This window comes from Carassius auratus, unplaced genomic scaffold (assembly GCF_003368295.1).
Source record: "Carassius auratus strain Wakin unplaced genomic scaffold, ASM336829v1 scaf_tig00034585, whole genome shotgun sequence".
NCBI classification, from domain to species: Eukaryota; Metazoa; Chordata; class Actinopteri; order Cypriniformes; family Cyprinidae; genus Carassius; species Carassius auratus.
In genome coordinates this window covers 193,183-212,227 of record NW_020526162.1, presented here as the reverse complement: position 1 = coordinate 212,227, position 19,045 = coordinate 193,183, and the positions used below count along the sequence as shown (strand labels likewise).

Below are 19,045 nucleotides of genomic sequence, written 5' to 3'. Positions count from 1 at the left end.
TTTTTGTACAACCATATGCACAGAAGGGACAAAGTCATATGTAATTTAATAGTCTTTTATTATTAGTGCAGTAAATTAAACAAGGTTTTTAGTCAGATTTATTTCTAGGCATTACAAACGTGAGGCACAGCAAGTGCTAATTCAATTGTAGAACTTCAATAGTGCTATTAGACGGACTTCCCTATAATTATTTTAAAACCTGATAAGCAGAAAACTTTTTCTTTTTTCTCCATTTGAAGCCCCAGTTTAAACTTTGATGAGGTAGAATTAAACCCCACTCCACTCCTTTTTTCTGAATGAAAGAAAAAATCCCATACAACCCGAAGTAAATATTTGCAGAGTACATTTCCCTTTTAGTAAATGCAAAGCAGCCTCCAAAGCCTTTAACACTCAGAACCATTCCTGAATAAATCCCTCAACCCTTCGTGCAGATTTTTAGTTCAGAGACTGAGACCAGCTTTGGAGCTTACATCATAACACTATTCCACTCGCCTAAAACCACATTTTAGATTTATGCAACAGCCTGTATGTGGTTTCAAAGGAAGCTCTATTAGTCTGGTATTTAATAACAAAATGTTTATGTAGATATTTGAACACAATATAAAACCCTTTCCCACATATCTTGATATTTGTGTACATTTGATAAATACTACTTTGCATACCAGTTGATGTACAATCAGATAAACATTTGGGGAAAGTTGCTCTAGATAAAAGCGTCTACCAAATGCATAAAAGAGAGAGAGAGAAATAACCACTAATTTGCTAATGAAAGCATGAACTACAATTGTAGAAACATTCCCAAGCAAAGCTCCAAATTAAAGCAGGGTGATTTATCCTGGGTAAAACCCACAACTCAACGTTCACTAATGAAGCAAATCCAGCAAATGTGGCCGTTTGTCATGTGCCATTAGATCAGTGTGTGAGCACCTCTGTTCACCCAAAGAGCAGTTGAGGCTGGTGAGGACTGACCTCGAGAGATTGTCTAATTTGAGCCTCAGAAGAATGCCATGGTAAGAGGAACAACAGACCCCAAAAACAATGTTATGATCAACTGTACTGTTACGGTAACAGTAATGTATAGATGTTCCCTGCAAATTTTTTGAAAAACAAAAATACAACAACATTACAGCATATACCTACTTTCATATATTTTAAAAAGTAAAAAAAAAAATAAGGGTAAAATGTTCAGAACTTTCATGTGGCTATAATGCCACATTTTAAAGACTGACCACTTTTTTTAAGGATACTGCCAGTGTGGTTAAACAAGAATAAGAATAAGAAAAGAAAAGAAAAAATAAAACTAATTTACTAGTCCAGAAATACAGCTCTAGCCTAGTCAGAAAATCTAAAAAAATACTTAATCAGCTATTATATGGCCATGCAATCTACCTATAATATCACCAATCCTACAAGTAAAAGAAAAACTAAAATATCTTAAGTTACATAGGAAAAACATTAGGAAAAGCATCATCTACTGTCTAGCTAAAAACTGGCCTTGTTTGCATATGAACATGAGCTAAAAGCAAAACTTCCATAATCATATCGAGATGTGCGAAAGCATCTAAGCCTTTATTATAAATCAGATTTGACTTGATTATCCCCTGCAGTGCGATACACCCTCAGTCTTGTGTTAGAAGGAAAAAAATACACACCTTTTCTTTACATGGCTTACTGCCCTTACTGAACAAAATGCAGCTACTGATGCTGAATACCTAACATGGGAAAATTTAGTGCACTTGACCAACACGATCATCCCTTTTTTATAACATACATTTTTCAATCTTCTCAGTAGCATTTAAATGTCTTGAGCAGTTTATGATAATAATAGTTAATGAACATTAAAATGGAAGAAGTATGTGACATATGCAAAGAAAGCTGACAAACACTCACAGTCGACTCTCAGGCACCAAAGGTTAGTTATAGATTTTGGATATTGTATAAGGTTCAAGCTAAAGAGATTTTTGCACGTAAAGGTGATTGCCAATATTGTCTCGTTTCACATTTATAAGCAGAAATGCAGCATGAAAGCATGTCAATAGCATAGTGGAATGAAGTGTGCATACTGAAAGAATGACGGTCAGTACATCCTGGAAAACTAGTGTCTGTTTCTCCACACAGTGCAGATCCTGATCAGATGTTTCCACTTGCTGACACCATACCTCAAGGATGATTGGTTTAGCATCATCTGATTGACTTTGCATATGTAAGGTTGCCATCTAGAGGAATAAAGAGGTATAACACGTGCCTGCAGCAGCTCAGCTCCCCAGAAGCTGCTGAGAGTCAAACTCCCAAACTGCTGCTGTCAAGTCAAGCGCTGCTCCTCCAGCGTTAATTCTTAAACCGCGTCTGCTCACATATGTGATTGAATTTCCTGAAAGAAGACAAAACAAAATGACTGATTAAGATTCGGTGTTATCATTGCATGTCATCTGAATTTGATGATTGAGTATGATTATGATATTAGGATAAAGATCATTACTCAGGGTTTTATGAAGGTCAATTTAAGACCAATTAAAGGAATAAATTGAACGGAGAACAGTACATCAATATGCTCTTGTATTAGGATGTCAAAGTTTGAAAATACAACTTTAATTTTGCAACAAAAAAAGCTTATATGGCTCTGCAAATGTCTAAAGATTCTTAAATTTTTAAGAAATTGATCTAAACAAATACAGTTTATGATTAATACAAGAACAAATATCTGCCAATGGGGCTAGAAAAATCTACATAAATCAAAAGATAAAACGAGTTCATTCCCCATTGATAGATATTTTTGTTTTAATCATGAATGTACTTAATTTTGATCAACAAGACTTTAATTTGCATTGCACATAAATGTATATTAAATTGGTGTTTAGACATTATTGGAAACCAAAACAAAAACACTGAGGAAGATGTCGAGGCAACCTTTAATGCCATAACTTTATGAATTTCAGACTTTCTGCTCTGGTTTAAGATCTTTTTAGGCCTTCATTTGTGGAAGGGTGAATTAAGACTTTTAAGACCCACAAAAACCTTGATATAAATGGAAATTTCCTAACTGAAAGGCCTATGTTGTACATAATCTTCATTTGCTGCCCTCTACTGGTGGACTGAAGTATGACACGCTTCACAGGATGGACATGATGTGGACACAAGGATGGCTGGATCTGGATAATGCTTTGCACATGAACATAATCATGCCAAAAAGTACTTGCAAATTTATACTGAATTAGATGGGCAAGACATGAAATTCATTTTAAAATGAACATTCAAGCTTTCCATGAAGAAGTGGTTTTGCATGGAGCGCACTTACAAAGCGTGGTGTGCTTTCACTTGAGTCCGACAGTTGCGTCCCCAATAACAGTTTGGTCTGGTTGTCACAGAATCTGTGAAAAAAAAACAGGCTAATTGCTGCATACAAAAATACTTTTATTATTAAATCTGTAGTTTTATATATTTGGCTTTATGTCTACCTACAGCAGAGGGGCAGGAAATTAACACTGGGACACCAATATGGACTGTCGTAGCGTAATGGTTAGAGAGTTGGATATATAACCCCAAAGTCATGGGTTCTAGTCTCAAGTCTGACAGGAATTGTCAGTGGGGGGGGCGTGAATAACCGACACTCTCTTCCACCCTCAATAACAATTCTGAAGATAGGACACCAGACTAGGCCACACATCACTTCACTAATGTGACACTGCAGCTTTGTGTTACCTGGCAGCTCTGGTGCAGGAATATTCTCTCTGTATTTGTATGCAAGCTCTCTAAAAGTGCGAAGTCCACAGCAGTAGCACAGGAAAGAGTTGGCAGTGATTCTGTAATCTGAAATACACGCCCAGATGAATTAGAGAAGGTTATTTACCTGAGAAATCAAGATTTGTTAATATGAGCAGCGGGCAGTTACCGGAGAGCTGGTACAGGCCCTGCTGTACAGCCTGGAGCGCTTCCTGCAGCAGATGTCTCCAGCTCAGTCCTCGAGAAGTCAAATAATTCTACCACAAAGAGCAGAAATGAACAACAGCTTAGAGCTCAAGAGACATAGAAGGTGAAATCTAACAAATACTTGGATTTAAAACTTGGATTTGTTTTAGTTAAATATTCGCCTGGTAATTAAAATTAAAAACGTGATTTCTATATTTTCTAAAGAAGATTTGAGCTTGCCCTTGCAAAAATAAATAAGGGCTGGGATTCCAGACGGACACAAAATGTAGTAGTTCTAAGTTTTATTTTTTGTTTTATTAAAAATATTTTCCTAGAGAGTGGCCTTGCCACTAGCTAAAATGCTAAAATTACTAAAATTACTAAAATGGAAAAATACCATTTCACCTAAAATCAGAATACCAAAAACCCAAATTATAAAATAAATATTTATAAGCAAAAACGACAAAAGCATAGAACACAATTACTAATAAATACCATTATAGTTTATAAATAATAATACAAATGTGGCCCTGGACCACAAAACCAGTCTTAAGTGTCAATTTATTTAGCTGAACAATAAATAAAAGCTTATAAATAAGCTTTCCATTTATGTATGGTTTATTAGGATTGGACAATATTTGGCCGAGATACAACTATTTAAGTATCTGGAATCTGAGGGTGCAAAAAATAAAAAAATAAAATGTTTTTTATTTTTTATTATTTGTCCAAATAAATTCTTAGCAAGGCATATTACTAATCAAAAATTAAGTTTTTATATATTTACAATAGAAAATTTACAAAATATCTTCATGGAACATGATCTTTACTTAATATCCTAATGATTTTTGGCATAAAAGAAAAATTAATAATTTTGATGCATACAATGGTTTTTTTTTGGCCATTGCTACAAATATACCCCAGTGACTTGAGACTGGTTTTGTGCTCCAGGGTCTCAAATAACAGTGATTCCATGTATGAGTATGAGTTCCAAGTATGAGCAAACAAACCTGAAGGACTTCAGACTCATATTGATTGCCATTAAAAACTCCATCCAGACATTTATCATTAAGGTTAAGTTCTGTAAAGAGAAAAAACCGTATTGTTTTTTTTTATAAAATAACACACAGTCAGAAATAAATTATACAGAAAGTTGAAATGCTCAGAAACCTACCGCTGAAACGTGCTAGGCAGCCGTGACAGCCGATCCGCTGGCAGCCCCAGTACACATGACAGAAAGGTTTCTGGCACACCATACCTGGCCAAAGGAACAGACAACAAATCAGCAGGTGACTCCAGGAGGCCTGAGAGCACTGATGGGACAGCTGTCAGGGTCACTCACAGTGCTGCGGGGACATCTGAGGGGGGAGGTGCTCAAAGCGTCGGTCGGGCATGGGCTGCAGACAGCAGGAGCAGATGAGGTGACTGCCCTGAGGAGGACATCTGAACTCCTGAGGAGCTGCAGTAGGAATACAGTGGATTTAACCATATCAAGAATCGCATGGATGTGTCTATTGCTGTGTAAATGCATTGTCTAGACTCAGGTGTGAGCATGAAGAACCTGTGGAGGTGTCAGAGGATGTGGAAGGGCCGTCTCCAGGCACTTTAGCTGGCACTTCTGATTGAGCGGCCTCACAGATCCACGGGACAGTGCTAGCCTCCTTCCGATAACCTGGACACTGCCGACACATCATATAGGGCTGACTGTGAACAAACACGGTAGATCAGGGTGCGTTTCAGTAATCACTTCAACACTTAAGAATCTACATTTAATAAGAAACAAAACACCATAGATCACTGGATTTCCCTTTCTTTTAAGTTCTACGTAAAGTAGTAGAAGATTCTGATTGGATAACAGTCGTTCACCTCAAGTCAGAAATGTCGCTGTCATTGTCTGAGAGCTCAAACAGATAGTCTGAACTGCCCTCCTCATCCGAGAAGGAGCGTTCGACCTTTGGCTGCAGCATGTCCTGCGTGATCTTGTTTCGAGCATCCATGCTGCGCAAGTCATCTTCACTCCGACACTTCTCTATGACCACAAAAAAAGATTAGCTTTTTTTGACATTTCTTCAGAGATTTAAAAAACCTAGGGTCAGTACGTGTTTTTTTTTCACTCTTTTTTTCAATACTTTTAATCCACAAGGACAGATGAAATCAATCTAAAGTGACAGTAACGACATATAATGTTAAGAAAAAAATATTTAGCAAATAAATGCTGTTCTTTTAAACTTTCTATTCATCAAAGAATTCTGAAAAAGTGTCAGTGAACATTTTTTTTTAATAAATGAATCAGTACAACTTTTCATCATTCATGGCTTTGCCATCACAGGAATAAATGTTCTAATATATTAAAAACAGTTATTTTAAAGTGCAATAATCTTTCACAAAAATAATGTTTTTGATCAAATAAAAGCAGAAAATAATGTTTTTGATCAAATAACAGCAGAAAATAATTTAATCTTGGTACATTCAGAATATAATGGCTTAAAGAATGTTTAGCAAAGCCACACTCAATATGGTACCATATTCCTAATTGTATTTTCAAAAATATTGGTTTTTCTGGTCCGTTTTCAAGCCCTGTAGTCTCCTCCTTTAAAAATATATAATGTAGACCTCTTCGATGGTAAGTATACTAACAAATTTATTTCTAAAGAACTTAAACGTAGGATCACTGAGGAGTTCCCAGTGCTATTTTCTGGAAGAAGTTGAACCCTCAGTAAAGAATAAAGCTTTTACCTTTTATCTTACATTACCAGTTGCTCTGTAAGGTTAAGGAGAGGTATTATAGAAATAAATATACCCTGCAAATGTTTTATACTCTCGTGTTGTTTACATTTGACTTGGTGTGAATAGAGGTGCGCTACAGTACCTGGGTGCTGGAGAAGGTAGGCCTCCACCAGGTTGTTGAGGATGTGGTTTTTACGGATTCTCTCCACGGGACATCTGCAGGTGGGACAGAGGGAAGACCGCTCCATCCAGCCAGAATAACAGGCAGCACAAAACGTATGCATGCACGGCTGAAGACTGTATAGAAACAGACACATTAACTACTGAAAATTCATTCTAATTCAGCCTCCACACATATTTTAAATCCTTCTTATCATAGAAAAGTTTTAATTAGGAAAACAACTAATGGATTTGGACTCCATTCGGGTGTAAGTGTTGATTTGTGCACACTGGACTGACCTGACACAGTCGTGCAGCAGGTCCTGACAGACAATGCATGTGAGGGATTCTTCCATCTTGTCTGTTGTGGCTCCTTCAGTTTTCTCTGTCCCTGCTGCTCCTCTGAGAAGAACCTGAGCAGAGTCACTGTGAGAAGATCCATACCCCATCTGATCGTCTGCAGGACAGATAGATACAGACATAAACGTTACATTTGAAAGGGTTTCAATTCTAGGACAGTTCTGAAATGCATATTAAAACACTTCAAAAGCCAGCAAATTGTCATTGGTTTAAAGAAATGATTTTTTTTTTTTTAGCAAAGATGCATCAAAAGTGACAATGAAGACATGTATAATTTATAATGTAAAAAAATATTTATTTTTCAAATAACTTCTGTTCTTTTCAACTTTCTATTAATCAAAGAATCTTGAACACAATTATCACGCTTTCCACAAAATATTAAGCAGCGCAACTCTTTTCAAAATTGATAATAATAAGAAATGTTACTTAAGAAGCACATCAACATATTACAATGATTCTAATGATCATGTGACACTGAAGACTGGAGTAGTTGCCGCTAAAAACTCATTTTTGCCATCACAGGAATAAATTACATTTTAATGCAGTGAAATATATTATTACAGTTTAAAAGAACTGTTTTCTATAACAATATTATTGTTTTTACTGTATTTCTGATCAAATAAATGCAGCCTTGGTGATCATGACAGACACATTTTGAACAATAGTGCAATCTTAAACCATCAAAGCATAAAACACTTCTAAACACTTTGAAAAAACTTGTCATGTTAGTGATTATTGTTTTGTAGGAATACAGAAGCTTAGACCACACAAAATAGACAGAAATCATAAATTATTTGCAACTCGTCACATTTATTCATTTTACCAAAACTTTGTGTTAGAGTGTTACAGCACCTTTGTCAGTTTTTCTTCTTTTCCTCTGCATTTCCACCTCTGGCTCCATCTGTTGGCCTCCATCAGTCCAGCAGGTCCACTTCATGACCGGCTCCCCGGGGCTGCCTGCTGGTGCAGGTGCAGTCATCTCTGATTCTCCTTTACAAATAACCGAGGATCTCACTGGGTTCTTCTTTGGAAACACATCTACTAAATGGTTCATACAGACATATACACTTTTTTAGGAATTTTTTTGAGTATGTAATGCAGAAATGTTAACTATAAATGTAAAGAAAATGATAACTCTATCAGTGTCCACACAGTGACTCATTATAACATTGTTTATTATAAGTGCGCACTGCTCTTTAAAGCAGAATGGATTCTGATTGGCTGTCAAGGTTTTAATCGTTCAACAGTTAGAAAAAATAGTTCTGAAAATGTTTCCAACCATATTGTCCATTGTTGTTACATTTGTGGTGTGGCCTCTGCTATCCTTTTAAATGTAAAATCATTTCTAAAACGGTCTGAACAGGCCTTAAATGTGTGAAAAAAAAAAGCTCAATGCATAGATGAACAGCAGCACCGAAAGCCAATTTCTTATCAAAAGCAACTTGCATGAAAGTGCACATACAGTGTGGATGGTAATTACCAGAGCAGGTAGATAATGGCATGTCGTAGAAGTGGAAGGAAGAGCTGGAGGTAGATGGCTGAGGATCCTCATGCCCAGACTGAGGCAGAGGCTTCACAATAACAGGCTCTACTGGTGCTGGTTCACTCTCCGTTTCCGTCAGATCTGAATCTTCTTCTCTTCCAGCATCTATGGAGATCCCAAAGAAAAAAAACTCTAATTTACAGAAACTGCCAAAAATTGCATGGGGATGAAAGTGGAATTTCATGAAATCAAAACTTATTCATGTTATTGGGAGTAATTCAACTGTGCATGTTTTTACAAAGGAGAAAAATTATTGTTTCCATAACTTCCATTTAAAATGTGGTTACATGCTCTTGCTCTGAAACAACTTTCTTTTTCTGCTGGCCTCACTTAGGCAGGCAATAGCAAAACTAACTCTGTATAACAGGAGTATAGGAATGTATTTACCTTCAGCGTCCTGTGAGGCACTTTCCTGTGACCTGATAGCCTGATAAACGTAAGCAATGTCTGCAAAATCAAAAATAGTTGAGTGATGCATCATCTGTTTGGATGCAACTATGCTACCGAAACGGCGTGTTATATAACAATTGTGAAAACTCACTATGCTCTGGCTCATTCTTCCTGTACACAAAGTGAATGACATCACCATTCTGCAGTAAATGCATCTGTTTCTTCACCACTTTGGACATGTTGACCACTGTTCCATTGGTGCTGACGGAAACAAACGGATCATAATGAATACAGACAGAATAAAGTGCCTAGTTAAAGCCTGGTTAAAAATAGCAAAGAGGAAGTTGTACAAGAAAGGATAATGAGAAGGAAGGGAGGGAAACTTGCCATTTCCATCACGCTGACTAAGCACTGTGTAAAACACACAGCATATTGACCGTCTAGCAGACATTCACTTCATTAGCTGGATGGAAATGTACAGCAGCATTGATGAGCTGGCATTCAATCAAATACATGGGACTGCCATGTCATAACTGCCCATAATTAAAATGATTTTTTATACATCTATTTGATAAACCATAGCATCATCATTATACGTCAGTCTTCCAAATTAATGTTACAGCAGTTAATGACATTAATAATATTAGCAAATATTATTATTAATATTATTAATAATAGTTATAGTGCTAAATACTGTAATCCAACAAACCTAGTGGATTGATGGATAGTGGCAAAGACTGGAAAAGATTTCAAATTACAATTGATTTGCTTCTGTTGCACTGCGATCTTAGTCTTTCATGTCATCTAATGATTCTTGTTCTGAATGTGCCTGACAAGATTTTTTGGTATAAAAACTATTGTAAATCATATATGATAGTCACTAATATATACTTTATATACTACTATAATATAGTTAATACTTATACTATATATTCAGTATAACAGTATAAACTAATTTAGCAGGAACATGATATTAGCATGAAATTATTCAGCAATCCATGTCTGTGTATTATAGCTTATATCTTACAAGAAGGACCTCATGATGTCATGCAGGTGGTCCTACCTCATGTCCTCCAGCCACACCTTTCCTGAGTTCTGATCTTGAGTGATTTTGCAATGTTTCCCTGAGACCAGTTTATTAGCCGGGAACGAGAGGTCACAATCTAGGAAGAAATTATGTCCGTGAGGTTATGACAGAGCGGGGGTCTCCAAACTTGGTCCCAGGGGGCCACTGTCCTGCAGAGTTGCCTCAACACAACCGCCTGCAAGTTTCTGCCAGGTTCAGGTGTGTTTGATTAGGGTTTGGAGCTAAACTCTACAGGACAGTGGCTCTCCAGGAGCAGGACTGGACAGATCTCACATAGATAAGTCAACAATAAATCAAAACGGACTATGCTGTTTTTCTTATTGTGTACAATCCATCACTGTTATTAACACAAACAAAATAGTTCTTTATAATCTTTTAACAAGAATTTTTCCACTTCTGAAAAGTTTCAGCTGATGTCACCTTCAAGCTTCTCAAATGCCAGCCTAAGCCTTTACATAAATCTGCCAAAATGCTTTACAAAAATTCAAGTTTTATATCAAATAAGAAAAGCATGAAGAAAATAATGTCTAATTTAAGGACCATTAATAATAATGGTGAAATTTACAAAAGTTGCAATACTGTAAGGAAAATAAACAAACAAATAAAATTAATATTATTATTATTAATAATAACAATAGTAATAGTAGTAGTAGCAGTAGTAGTAGTAAAGTGTTTCTTTCTAGCACCACACAAGGTCATGGAATCGGTTCTCAGGGAATGCATGAAATGATGAACACATACTTTGCAATGTAAGTTGCTCCTGCTAAAAGAGTGTGGATAAATGGGAAAGGCAAATGGGACACTATGATTTAATTTAATATCCTGCTTCCCTTTAAAATAGGTGACATTACTGAAGTCAAATTGGTTGCGAACACATTTGCATGTCGACTTTAATAAAGCACGCTCCTCTTTTCATCAAGCACCTTTTCTCATCCTGACCTGGCCCATTACTTTCTCGCTCAGACACATTAGGCATGCAAGTCTTAAATGAAGTATAGTGTGGCGTGATGTGATGTAAGGTTAAAAATGACACTATTATAGTAATGAAGCGTATCAGTTTTGCTAATAACCAGTGTCGAATGTTACTGTGAAGCATGCAGAACGAGACACATGGATTAATACTATTAATTAAAGCAGGAAAACAGACAGTCTTCAAAACCAGACAGACCTTTCCCTGCACACCACCACAACACAAAAAAACTACTTAATATTCCAAGAGCATGTCTTCAATAGACGCCTTTGTCATTATTGGGGTGGGGGTTCATTTGCTGAACTAAAGAGAGCATTGTGAAAGGCATGGGCTCACTGAATACACACAGACACTGCTTCAGACTGATTATCTTCTTGAGGGTTAAAAAAAAAGTAAACTTAAAAGGTAAAACTAGACAGTCACAGACGAGCCTGTGAAGAAGCAAAACAAGACTTGAGTAACTAACATGATCAAACACATTATTAGTGATGATGTTCAGCGCACCTTTTTTTCTTCCCACCGTGCATTCTCTATTTATAAGCAATATCTCTGAACCCAGAGACGAGTCGACTTTCACAAGTTTTCCCCAGGCCTGTCCGCTACCCTGATGTGCCATCTTCTCCTCGTCCTTATTTCCCCGGCAGACAGCAGATCACGTCACCTAAAGAAGCATGAGGCAGAGAACACAAATGTCATGAAGCCAAATAAATGCAAATGCTGATTACGGTGAAATAAAAGTCGTAAAATGTGGTGTGAACCACTACAAACATTTTTTTTTTTTTGTACAATAAACAGTAGGGGAGACCAGGAAGTGTTTGTAACACAAGATGTGTTGTAACCAGCAGTTTAACTGATTATAAATGAGCTACAGGGATGAACTGTACATGAACAAAACCCTTAAGTTAAACTCTGCACAAGACAATCAGTATAATTTTTCTAAATCAGAAATTTGTTATGTTAAATGACTGGAAACAAATAAATCAACAGATATTTAAAAGCTTTACCAATATCACAATTGACCAGATGGGCCTTTTTATTTCTATATTTTATGTACTTTTCTGTATATATTTCCATTTTCATTAGCGGTTTTTAATTTTTGAATATCAAAATACATTTGATTATAGTAATAAATACACATAACACGATTTCTTGTTAGCGTTCTAGCAGTGGTAGTGAAGAAGAGTGCAAAACTCTTGACATCAATTTTATAAAGTTTAGACAAGTTGTATATTTCTAAACGACTTTAAATTTAAGCATTTCGATATGCAAAGATATTACATTAAAGTCTGAGATCCAGTACAGAGCGTTACAGACGCTTCGCCTAAAGTTAACAATTAACGTTACTTCATAAACATTATTCCAGCTATTCGACCATTAGAAGTAGTCAGTGTGCTAACTAGCTAACGTAACTCAAACTGCAAAAGAGTTCTGGGTAAAGCTGAAACCAATAAAGTAAATTAAATTATACGAACTAATGTGTAAAATCTTGAAAGTGGTTGTTTTCGATTTGAGTTTTGTTTTGGGAGGCTAAACAGCAGCGTGGAACGGCGCAATGTTTACGCGAGTGCTGCTAACTCTGAAGCGCTAGCCCACAATCACATCTGAAACAGTTCAAAATAACAAAATTCATTTGTAAACTCAACCTCTAATATATTCAATGTACTAACCTAACCAACGTCCGAGAGTATCCGGAGCATTAGCGCATGTTGAGCTGAATCTTCTGTGTGCTTTCGTTTTTATTTTCTTGAGCACTTCCTGGCCAGCAGTGGCATTTTCAGGCATCAGCTGATAGAGCAGAGGAGGAGGAAGAGAGAAAGGGAGGGAGGGAGGGAGGGTGAGAGAGAGGCTATGGGAATGAAATTGGCAGGGGGTCACCAGTCTGGCCCATGTGAAAGCCCTGAACAAAAACCCGTCTGGGAAGGTGTCTAGACAAGAGATGGTTACACATTCAGACTTAGAAATCACTGATGGAGAAGTATGAGAAGTATGAACTGTTTGTGAGTGATTTTTTAGATTATGCATAATTCATTAAATATTAATTTAGAATAAGCAACCCCCTTTTCATATTTCTTAAAAGCAGGTTTAAAAAGACTAATGATTTAATAAACTGTCAATACTTTCATACTGTTTGTGATCATTATATTCCAGTGATAACAATATAACAAAGATAACAACATTAAACATATTTTTTAAGCCAACATCTCAAAAAAATTTTTTCTTTTTGAAAAATTCATGCATTTTTACTATATTTTCTACTACTACTAGTACTACAAAAAAAAAAAAAAAGTAACAATAATATTAATTTTTATTAGTACAAAATGTAAAGTTTAATTGAAAAGTTTCTCTTCATGTTTATTTCTCTAATATTCTGTGAAAAAATACTAATTTATTAATTTATTTAATTTTGCATACAACCTTTATAATATCACACATTGTCTGACATGATGGGGTTTGTACATTGATATACAGTACCTCTAGCTGTACCTCTATGAAATAAGTCCCTCACAAATGAATGATTATTCAACTATTTGAAGTTATCAGTAAACCCTCGTTAAAGCAAACCAAAGGTAGATTTTGTAGAATGAAACAACAGACATTTTCACACTGCAACAACAAGCACAATGCATGTGAACCCTCATCTAGAAAAGTTATATTAAAGAGTGTAGACTCGCTCGTCTGCAGAAGATGATAAATAACGTCTAAAAATAAATCTGCTGTTTAGATGACCTCAATGTATTTATGTAGTGAGATGAGTGATGTTCAGTCATGTATACCTCAATCAGTTACACTAGAGTAGTGAAGTGTAGGTACAAAACTTACAAAAGCATTCCGATCTCCTCACAGACAGGGTCACAAGAAGGATTTGATAAGTGGGGGATACATTAAGGCTGGGGTCTTTGGAGAGTAGGAGAGAGAGAGAGAAAGAGAGTGATCGCTGATAACACGCTCTGTAACTGCAAGAAACTGTCACAGTGTGTGCAAGGTTCAAGACTGTGGTCATTTGCTTTGGCAGCAGTTCTTTGGGCAGCTTTCACTTTGCTTTTCATAGCCTCTCTTAGATTGAAAAGAGTGTCTCAGAGGGCTCTAAAGGTGTCTGTGCAGTCTGGCTCTGATAAGCAGTCAGGCAGTTTCATGTCAACCCTGTCTGTTGACATTCAGCTCATGAAGCCCTGCAGTTTATTACACTGTTGAGATGGGGAAAGTTTAACCTGACAGATTCACCCAGTTGAAGCAGAACACAGTAATATGTATATAAATAGATAACTAATTTATTAAAAGTTTAACTGTTAATTGTACTGACTGATCATCATTTTTGATTGCTTTATTGTTTCTTCATTTTCTTTCTTCATGATAACTGCTGTCGTTTGGTGGACAGCTCATTTAAATTGCAGAAACATTTAATGCAGTTTAACAACTAGGCCTACCTTATTTACTACTAATTTTCCCTATTCTAAAGTGTTACCGCTTTTTATACACTTTGCGGAAAATTCCAAGAATATACAACAATGGGCATGCATGCATTATAGTGTTTTGTAGTTTTTTGTGTGTGTTTGTTTTTGTTTTTTCTGAAGATTAATATTTCCATCACTGTGTAATTTATGCCACCTAAATAATAAAATGTGTTTAGCATTCTGTGGTGGAAATAAAGGTTAAAGATGTCTGGGACAAGGTAAAGCAAAACTCTACACAAATAAAATGTTAACACATAAAGTGTCAAAATATACACAAGTTTTAATGTGACCTTTTTTTTATTAAAGAGTAAAAAAAAAACTATATATGTTTTTTAAATAAATAAAAATCAACATCTGGGACATAAAGTTTTTTACTCAAAACAAACAAGCAATCTTATACATTCATGGGATTATAGGAATGTTTACTAAAATCTTGATGCTTTGTCGACTAGGCCTAAACTCTAACGATTGGGTGTAGCTGTTCTACAAATCATACAGCAGGGGGAGCTGTTGAACTGCGACACAATTGTAGCTACAAGATTGCTCCAGGGTACAGCTCCTGAATATTTTCTGTACATGTATGCATATTTACAATCTTTTGTAATTTTTTTCAATAAAACATTCAATGCCACTTGTCAAGAAATCGATTACCACATTATTCATAAACCCATGCGTTCACTCTGTCAAACATGGTTTGTATTTGCTGATGTTATTCGTGCGAAGGATGCAGGCACAAATGTCAGGTCAAAATAGCATTTTCACATTTGTTATATATGGCGATTTTGCTGAAGCAGAATTTTATATTACGGCATTTTCTGCTTGCCTGCATCTCCACAGGTCGTTTCTATGAAAAACAGTTTTTGCATGATCTCATTGGCATTTGTTTTGGTGCGCTGCAGGGGCTTTGCGCATGCGTACACGGATCGAGCTCACAGAGCGCTCATCTTATTGAGTTCACCTCGACTCTCAGAGGAAATCCCTGAATGGCGAAAGGCCCCACTGAAAAGACCAGAATTAATTCATGCTTTATGCTTGTTAGCGCTGGTTTGGTGCAGATGAAGCTGGTTATTTTCTAAAAAAAAAGGTCTTTCTTGTTCAGCTGGTCTGATGACTGTTTTGGGTGAGGTTTTGGTCACTTTTCATCTTAAACCAGCTAAAATCATAAAGTAATTAATGAATTTATGTTATATATATATATATATATATATATAGATATATATAGATATATATATATATATATATCTATATATATATATATATATTTATATATATATATATATATATATATATATATATATATATATCTATATCTATATATATATATATATATATATATATATAGATATATATATATATATATATATATATATATATATATATATATATATAACCATGCCAATCTTGCAGCAGTGGCAGCCCTTCCTTCAACATTTCATCATAAATCCCAAATCCACTGATTTGTCAGTGAGTCTGCATGATCACAGACTAACAATCCCCACGCTTCTCCGACAGTCTCACCACGACACTGCGAATCAAAGACATGGAGAACTGAGACAGAGCAAAGGTGGCCCAACTTCATTTAGAAAAGAGTCGCCGTTCAAAGCCTGCTTGTCCTTCTTTCAAAACCCTTATTAGACTTGGTGAAGGGAGATTACAAGCAAATAAAATTACTTTAATTGTAATATTGGATTTCATAATTACCTCAGATATGTAATTATGCCCCTCTTAAACTTTTCATTAAAAAACCATTTGGCAAACAACAAAGGACATTATGTGAGTGCCATTTGTGATGGCGCACAGCTTGTAGGTATTAGACATATTTCTCTGGGAAAGAAAATAATGAGCAATCCAAATAAAGCACAGAAGGATGAGAAACTGATACCAGGTGAAAGAGCAGTGTTAATTAATGTGAGATTCAGTGCACATACAGAAGAACAAAACGAACAGGGCACGGAGCGTCTGCCATTTTCAATGCATGATGGACATTTTATCTCTCACAAACAGCCTCAGAGTGAACAGATTTATGCCTGCATGTGTCAAAATGTAATGCACGTTTGATTATTATGGCCATTCCACATAAAAGATTCAGAGATGTCTCAAAATGTTGGATGGAGAAGATAAAGGAGGCATGATTTGTATTAATATTTGAGGTGTCTTATCAGTGTTGGTTTGGGGTGGGTAATACACTAGCAAAACTGGCAAAAAAAGCTGGTCAAAGAAGGTATCAGTCTATGGAAGCTTGTTTTCGTCGTCACAGGATCTCGCAGTTCTGAGAAGAAAAGTTGGAACTGTGAGATAAATGTGCAATTGTGAGAAAAAAGTCATAATTTTTCTTAATCCCATGGTGGGGAAAAAATTGTGGAATATAAACTCAGAATTTAGGGAAAAGTCAGAATTGCAAGATGTAAACTCAGAATTGTGAGATATAAAATAAATAAATAAATATAAAAAATAACCCATAGGACAAAAAAAAACTAACTAAAAAACAACAACAACATGGCAACCTCAGTGCCAAAAAACCCAACAACAACAAAACTCCTAATTAGTATTTGATGTCATTTTCTAGTAGAAACATCTAAGCTTTCTTAAAACAAGAACATTTTAAATAATTCATCAAAGATAATATGAAAAATCTTGAAAGAAAGACATTCATCTTATCCCACTGACAAATAGTTTCCCCTTATTTCTCGTGCAAACTTATTTGTTTGAGTTATGCTTATTAAAAGAAAATAATATGTGCCAATGGGATAAGAAATATAAACTTAATTCAAAATATATCAAATATACATTCACAAACATGAATATTCATAATTTTAAATGACATGTATAAAATACAGGACGTTTGGATGTTTTCATTAGTAAACAAACCAAAAACACAGATTAAGAAAATATTTGTTTGCATTGTTTGAAGTGGATATTTCCATGGGTACACATTTCCATAAAATCGCTTCTATGGAAACCTCCTCTTTGCATAAACCCATCGGTATTTGTTTATAAGTTGGCCAACTTCTCTTTTGACCTTTCCATGATGGCTACACTGAGCACCTCGGAAGAAGAAAGGGAGTGTCAGCACACATCGTGTGACTAAAACCAGCAAGCCCGAAAACAAAAGATAAAGAGCATTCTTGGACGACAACCTGTCCAGGAGAGCTTGAGCTCGATAGCAGCTCTTGTTGTTTTGATGTGTTAAATAGCCGGTTGTCAACACAAGCCATACGCTGATGGTTGAGCCACTGTGTAATAGCGGGTTTAGGCTGATAGTCGGATGTCTACAGCCAGGAGTGGTTAGCAAGCTTTACTAAACATGGCTGTTTTGGGTTGGTTTTACATGCATGTATATGCACTCAATGTGAACAGCCTCCACCGAGCGATATGCAGTCTCTTCTTGTGAAATGCAGTTCTATGGAAATTCACATATTTGAAATTTCGAACATTCTTAGTTCAGTGCACTTTGCTAACTGGCTAGCCATTGCCAGCTAGGCGCTGTACAAAGGCTTATGTTGGTTGTAGCCCTGCAACCACTACAGAACCTGCCCTTAAGCTATATGACATTAGAGAACAGGGAGAGATAAGATATGAGGATTGTTATGTGTTCATGTAGCGAGAACAGATAAGTGAGGTTGTCTTTTTTCAAAGCAGGCTGCCAGACAGTATAGACCAGAGCAGAGCTGGACTAATGTCTTTTCGACAGGGGAGGAATGTGGAGCTTCTGAGCTCAAGCCAGGCATCTGCAATCATTTAGCCAAGGGTGTGCATGCAGCGCCCACCCCCCTCCCCCTCCTGCAACCATACAGCTCTGAATACTGTACAAAGCCAGCTTAAAAACACAAGGTCAAGTGCAGGGCGGTTGTCAGATGTTTGTTGTTAGTCATATGTCAGAAGTGAAAGGACACAGATTAAGAGATTTAGCTTTTTTTCGTGGACAACTAAAAGCACAAATTTGCATCACAGGCCAAAGCCATATGAGCCTTCCTTATAACCAAATAAGAATCAGAAGAGTAGTGAAACGCACTAAGCAGTGCCTGCATGGCCCTGTAAAACCCACCGCCATGACACTAGGCTATACTGAGTACACGGTTCAGCTCTGTAAGGCTAAGTCTTTAGTCTGTTTTATTGTTTATGTTATATTAATGAAAATTTGGACAACTTACATTAGAAATTGAATACTTAAGAGTATACACTACCATTTTAAAGTTTGGGGTTGTAAAATGTATATATTATATATATTTATATAATATATATATTATAATTTGAGACATTTCAAGAAAATTTTATATTTTTCAGTAAGGATCCATTAAATCGATCAAAAGTGACAATAAAGACTTTTCTAATGTTACAAAAGATTTCTATTTCACACAAATGCTGTTCTTTTGAACTTTCTGCTCATCAAAGAATAAATAAAGTTATCCTCGCCATCTAAAAAAAGACCTCTGACACATTTTTTATTTGAAAAA

General features: G+C 36.0%; 1 protein-coding gene across 2 annotated transcripts; it reads right to left on the bottom strand.

The window, feature by feature from the left end:
* Nucleotides 1–41: 41 nt before the first annotated feature.
* Nucleotides 42–12,961, bottom strand: chfr (checkpoint with forkhead and ring finger domains, E3 ubiquitin protein ligase). Of its 2 annotated transcripts, none has more exons than XM_026253630.1 (18): nt 12,807–12,961; nt 11,644–11,800; nt 10,146–10,245; nt 9,234–9,343; nt 9,080–9,139; nt 8,630–8,797; nt 8,002–8,190; nt 7,090–7,246; nt 6,773–6,927; nt 5,770–5,932; nt 5,465–5,607; nt 5,246–5,362; nt 5,078–5,161; nt 4,914–4,984; nt 3,890–3,977; nt 3,700–3,807; nt 3,296–3,368; nt 42–2,371 (listed from the first exon to the last, which is right to left on the bottom strand). In XM_026253630.1, the coding sequence occupies exons 2-18, from the start codon at nt 11,753–11,755 to the stop codon at nt 2,329–2,331; spliced, it is 1,941 nt and encodes a 646-aa protein (XP_026109415.1). In that variant the 5' UTR covers nt 11,756–11,800; nt 12,807–12,961; the 3' UTR covers nt 42–2,328. The 2 variants fall into 2 exon arrangements, with proteins under 2 accessions (XP_026109415.1, XP_026109416.1); XM_026253631.1 differs by having other exon boundaries at nt 8,002–8,187.
* Between the last annotated feature and the right edge of the window lie 6,084 nt (nt 12,962–19,045).